The 6,306-nt window shown below is 47.6% G+C and overlaps 1 protein-coding gene across 1 annotated transcript in view; it reads right to left on the reverse strand.

Annotated features, from left to right (window-relative positions):
- cdkl5 (cyclin-dependent kinase-like 5) overlaps window positions 1–6,306 on the reverse strand; it is a 35,775-nt gene that overhangs the window by 6,273 nt on the left and 23,196 nt on the right. The window contains exons 11-19 of the mRNA XM_034680691.1: window positions 6,187–6,267; window positions 5,900–6,075; window positions 4,680–5,545; window positions 3,752–4,092; window positions 2,550–2,645; window positions 2,186–2,291; window positions 1,569–1,701; window positions 751–856; window positions 299–463 (exon numbers count right to left, since the gene is read on the reverse strand). Coding sequence (XP_034536582.1) covers window positions 299–463; window positions 751–856; window positions 1,569–1,701; window positions 2,186–2,291; window positions 2,550–2,645; window positions 3,752–4,092; window positions 4,680–5,545; window positions 5,900–6,075; window positions 6,187–6,267 — 2,070 coding nt within the window. The remainder of the gene's footprint in view (window positions 1–298; window positions 464–750; window positions 857–1,568; window positions 1,702–2,185; window positions 2,292–2,549; window positions 2,646–3,751; window positions 4,093–4,679; window positions 5,546–5,899; window positions 6,076–6,186; window positions 6,268–6,306) is intronic.

Raw genomic sequence — 6,306 nt, forward strand, 5'->3', positions numbered from 1 at the left:
ACACTGCAGCATGAAATCAATGTCTTACAATGTGAGACAAACGGCGTGCAGTGAGACAGACGGCGTGCAGCGAGACAGACGGCGTGCAGCGAGACAGACGACGTGCAGCGAGACAGACGACGTGCAGCGAGACAGACGACGTGCAGCGAGACAGACGACGTGCAGCGAGACAGACGACGTGCAGTGAGATCCTTTCAGTTTGGTGATTTTCACAATCAGCCATCGAGCTCCTGAGAGGATTTTAAAAAAGTAGGTCAGGTGTGAGTTAACATGCAGCGTAGTGTGGAGGTTAGATTACTGGTGAGGCAGGGTAGGGCGCGGGAGGCTGGTGTTGTACCATCGGCGAGGACGCCACGACAGGGAGGACTTTGACTGCTGAGTTGTGCTTTAAGCTATTCTTAGAGCTAAAGAGAGGAAACAGGCTTTTCTTGATGCTGGGGTTCCTCCCGTCCTCCATGTCCGTCTGTGGACCAAAAGACGCCACAACTCTCAACACAAATCTCTGGAAAGCATGTTTATAATCTAATAATTTAATAATCTACAAGAATACAAGCAGGCGACAGACACAGGTATTTCATCATTTAAACAATTACTGTGAATGACACGACACCATTTATTCAACATGAGGAACAGGAGAGTTAGATGAGACTGTTCACAGTATTTACTTCAAACTGAGGAACGTTTACAAAAACAAAATGACTGTCGAAACAAGAAGAGCACCCAGAAACACATTGACATGAAGGATCTTACCATCTGTGTCTTCTTCTTCTTCTTCTTAATGGCTCTGAAGAAACCTTGTTTTTCCTTCTCTTTGGTCGGTTCTGGAGGATTCATGACCATTGCTTCTGCAGCAGTCCTACGAAGCAAATGTGTAAAATATGATTTATGTTTAGAGACTCAATCTGTCATTTCTCAAATCCTGCAAACCCAACACGGACGAACAGACTCATCAGACCCATGGTCAGTTACTGATTTTCATTTTCAACCAGCTCATCAACGTTCACGTGAAGAACATGTTCATGTCACGTTTTGTGCCCCCTTGTGGACACACTGATACCTCTGACCTCTGTGCTGACCTTGTCTTATACATAGAAGACTTTTCTGAACATCTGATCCTGCTTTGAATCTTAGAAACCTTTCACTGTTTGTATCAAAAACTCCTTACGGTTTCTTTAACTCTTGAAAACTAAGAAACCACGTCTAAAAAATAAAAGATCTCTTTCAGCTGTCTCAAGAAAGCTTATAAAATAAGATGATCTAATTTAGTGTGGAGAGTCCTTCAAAATAAGAGTCTAATAAAGCTTTATTATCAGAGTATATTCACACATCATCACTCTCTGTCTGCTCACACAGAAATACAAAGATCAGAACACACATGTTGTTATCCACAAGGAGACAGATTCTTTGTTTTCATCATTGTTGTAAAAGTTTATCTTCAGGTGATGCTCATGTTTGAATATTCTTTATTGATAGTTTGAACTTTGACGCTCCTCTCTGTTAAATTGAATCAGTTTGATAAATGTGGTTTGGTTTCTCAATCCAACACTTCAAAGAAAATAAATCCTCACCAGTCAAATGCAGTCTGACGTTTGGAGTGGTTGGCCATGATGACGGGGTCTCCAGGTACAACAGGTACGACCGGCCCTCTCTGCCCGACACCGTCATGGAAGGAGGAGGAGTTATCTGGTCTGGGAGACGGGACTGTAGAGCAGAGAATAAAGTGATTCAAGAGATGTTTGTCGAAGACGACCTTCATCGTACAGGGGACATGATGACCCATCCAGACCTTCAACATACAGGTGACAGGTGACATGATGACACATCCAGACCATCATCCTACAGGTGACATGATGATACATCCAGACCTTCATCCTACAGGTGACAGGATGACACACCCAGACCTTCATCCTTCAGGTGACATGATGACACATCCAGATCTTCATCTTACAGGTGACATGACGACACATCCAGACCTCCATCATACAGGTGACATGATGACACATCCAGACCTTCATCCTACAGGTGACATGATGACACATCCAGACCTTCTTCATACAGGTGACATGATGACCCATCCAGACCTTCATCATACAGGTGACATGATGACCCATCCAGACCTTCATCACACAGGTGACATGATGACACATCCAGACCTTCATCCTACAGGTGCAGCTTCATTCCCTACCTCTGTAGAAGCTGCCGACTCTCCGTGGCATGGACTCAGTGAAGATCATCCTGTTCTCCTTGGATAGACCTCCATCTTCAACATGAGGGTCGTGATACATACCCACCTAATACACACACACACACACACACACACACACACACACACACACACACACACACACACAAGACGAGACTTCCTCAGAACCCTCATCTTTGAGATCTTACTCTACGTCACTTCTCATCATGAGCTATCACAGTCTCCACGTGCTCGCCTCACAACACATTGGGACCATCTTAAAGCTTTTCAGTGACATTTAAACAGTGTGCAGTGAAACACAGCAAGTTATGCACACAGTGTCAGTGGAGTGGTCTTTGGGTCGAACCTCGTTCTTGGAGCGCTGCGTATGAAAAGCCGCAGAGTTGTCCCGTGTCGAGTCTTTGATGGGGGCGTGGCTCATGTCTTTAGGGGACGGCTCACTCTGTGGAGAAAAAAGGACACACGGAGGTCAAAGCAGGCCACAAGCAGCTCCGAGCACAGGCAGTGATCAGGTGAGACGTGCACACTATACAACACACACACACACAGAAACACACACACAGTTCTGTAGTCTGAGAGGATGTGTGTGTAACTCTTTCAGTCCTGCAGGTTCTCTCTCTCTCTCTTTCTCTCTCTCTCTCTCTCTCTCTCTCTCTCTCTCTCTCTCTCTCTCTCTGAAGCTCGCTGTAACATCTAGGTGAATACAGTGGTGCTGCCCCCTGCTGGTCGTCTGTATCACTGCTGCCTGTTGTTGTTTTCACTCCATCTTTTTTCTTACCTTTGTAAAGAAGAACTTTTTGCATTCTGCTTTTTACAAAGTGAGCTCCAATGATCTTTGGAGCTACACAGATAAATGATGTATAGGTGTTTGAATGTACATCTGTATATAAAGATCTAGAAGATTGAATATAGATTACTTGGTTATTGCTTGAATAATGTTTTCTCTGTTTCTTCTCTTTTTATCAGTTAAGTGTAAAAAACTTACAACACAAACCAGATTCTGTTAATGATGTTAACGTGTGTCACCTGGTCTATTTGTTTTCTGTATCACAATCAGACTTTAGCGATTTAAAGCCCTCAGGTAATCCAGAGAGGGATTGATCAGCTGCCTGATGTGTGACCATGCAGTCCCAAACCCAACAGACGGACCCTAACACTCAGATCCAGCATGCACTCCTTCAGCTCATGTGGCTGTTGGATCAGGACCTCTGCAGCCCGGGAACATGAGTCATCTCTCCATCACAACGTGGCCCTACAGTTTCTCTCATCCCTCACCTGCTTCAAACACGCCACCTGCTGAGTGTCTAACCCACCAACAGGGTCCATTAGAAAGAGATAATGTTATTCACCTTTCAGCAGTCTGAAAGTCGAAGCTGATCGGTGTTTAATCTCTCTGAGTCCTGAAATATGGCAACTGAGTCACTTTTAAAAGAGCTGCATTGTAATTTTCTACAAATAGGAAGAAATGTCAACGAATAAAACCCTCTGAATAAAACCTTGAAAGTGTCATCTCTGAAAATAGAAACATGGATCCTGTCCTCCACTAACCCTGGTCATGTCCTCCGTGCAGTCCTCTCTGGACGAGCTCACTGAGTGTCCGGCCAGCGTGCCACGGTGCTGCAGCTGAGGGGAGAGGAGCTGCAGACTGCTGGCACGAGTCGGTATCGCCTGCCCCGGAGCAGGCAGGCCCGCCATCCCACTCTCCACCCCGTGAGGTCGGTGGCGCTCCCTCCTCACGTACATGGAGTGGCGTTGAGGGCGTTGCTGGGAGGAAAAGGGGGAGGTGTAGCCCAGGCCGTAATGATAAGACTCATGTGGAGAAGGCAGAGTGTGGGTGGAGGACATCCCCGCTCCTCCAGGGTCTAACAGCTCCGGAGCACCGGCCTCCTCTGGAGGACAGAAAGATACGAAGAAGGATGAGATCAAATTAATCTCTGCTCCAAAATGTAAACATTTACAATCAAGTCGTTTTAAAGTCAGAGGGATTCTTTTCTAGAAATACACGAGAGAAGAAAGAGGGACTGCCTCGGTCGGGTTCTGCAAACTGAAAGAGAAGTTCATCCTTTATTTACTGAGTGATACAAAGCAGCATCTTTTCCTCTCTCTGTGTTTCTGCTGAGTCTGTGATCGACAGTGAAACCTTCACAGGATAACAGACTGGGGAGCGGAGGAGTCCACCTGTTAATCCTGAGACGTGGGGTCACTCAGACCTCCGGACCCTTAATGAGACTTTTATGTTATAATATTCCCTGCAGCAGATTCTGAGATATCACATTAATAAACATTGGACAAGTTTGTGACTCCAAGTTAATCTGAAACACCAACAACAATAATGATGGTGATGGTTCTTAACTTCTGCTAACAGGGGGCATGTTTAAAGCCACCATGGTGTCAGGGTAATAAACATAATGTCATTAATTTTCAGTTTATGATTAAATCTTAAACTGTGAAGTTTAACGCGGACTCTGAGACCTACCTGGAGTCAGAGGTTTATGTCTGGATTTGTGTCTGGATGAGGAGTCCAGTGTGCTGCTCTCCATGCGGACATTTCCGCTGCTACGGGAGGCGGGACTGTGCCCCGAGCGATCGCTGTGTCTGGCAGAGGGGCTGCCTGGCGGCCCCGGAGGACCTGTAGGAGCGTTCAGGTCTAAGCAGCTGGTGGGGAAGAAGCGGGCGCTGGGCTGCATCCCCGCTGTGGGGTTGGAGTTTGGGTCATCAGGGTGGAGTCGACCGTCGCTGAGGTTCCCCACCGATTTGGAGTCGCTCAGTGCGCTGTGGCTCTTGGACAGGCTCAGATAAGAGGCTGAACTCTTCGAGGACGAGGACATGGAGCCGTGAGCAGAGTCGGCCATACTGTGTGTGTGTCGGCCATGTTGTTTCTCTCCCCCAGACTGCAGTGTGTTGTTCTTGCCTTCCAGGAAGGTGTGGCGGCCGGCCTGTTGCTGCTGCTGCTGCTGCTGCTGCTGCTGCTGCTGCTGCTGCTGCTGCTGAGAGCGAGAGGAGCTGGATTTGCCGTGGCTGTACTTCCCTCCGTGTCCCTGATCCGACAGTTTGGGGGAGGGTCCCAGGTTGAAATCGAATTCAGTCTTTCCTTTGGCCTCTTTGGGACTGAGGAGGTGCGGCAGGTTGTTGTTAGCCAGGTCCTTGCTGGATGAGGCAGACCGATTGAGGGTCTGGGACAAGTATTGTCCCTTCTGGTGGAGCTGAGGACTCAAACTGGAGGGGGGCAGCTTGTTTCCATTCAGAAAACTCTTGTTGCTGAGGTGATGGAGGTCGCCATGTCGAGGGAGGCTGGAACATTCTTTGCTGTTGGAGCGCCGGCTCGTGCTCTTAGTGTGACTCCTGGATGGAAGCAGAGAGATGGTTAGAGACTTATCATCGACTTAAAGTCAACACGTTCTGCTGAGCGGCGAGGGTGCAGACTTCAGTCCCGTCAGCCGAGCCGCTGCAGTACATACTGTATGTTGGCTGCACTTCAGGAAGGCAGTCTTTTGGATATCTCACAATGAGCTGAAACAAAGGCACGTTGTCTTTCCCACATACGATCCACGGTCAGGAAGGAATCACTCACACCACTTTAGCGTTTTTTATGACACGTGTAAATTGTCAGTGGAGCCCTAAAGCCGAGAGGCGTCAATCCCTGGTTTGAGCTTCATGTTAGGAGATCATGAAGCAAACATGCAGAAGGTTTCTGACCTTGTAGGGACTGTGTTCTCTCCATGATGGTGCGTTTTCCTCTTGGACGAGCGTGGCGGGTTGGGAGAGGCGGGAGAAGTACGCTCTCTCTCCGCCTGCCTCAGAGGCTGGAAGGCCGGATGGTTCAGACTCTGCTCGGTCAGATATCGCTCGGTGGGGTTCAGCAGCAACAGGTTCTACAGAGAAAGCACACCTTAATGACTGAAATCTCACACTAATGATCAAACTATTAACAAAGGTTGAATCTGATTGGATTAAGACGGGCTTATGAGCGAGGACGGTTTTACCTTCATCAGATCCAACATCAAACCACTCAAGATACCCTGGTACCGTCTCTCCAATGTCTGAGGATGAGTAACAGTGGGAAACTGACACACACACACACATACACACACACACACACACAC

The sequence above is a fragment of the Notolabrus celidotus genome, chromosome 3 (assembly GCF_009762535.1).
Source record: "Notolabrus celidotus isolate fNotCel1 chromosome 3, fNotCel1.pri, whole genome shotgun sequence".
Classification (NCBI taxonomy): Eukaryota; Metazoa; Chordata; class Actinopteri; order Labriformes; family Labridae; genus Notolabrus; species Notolabrus celidotus.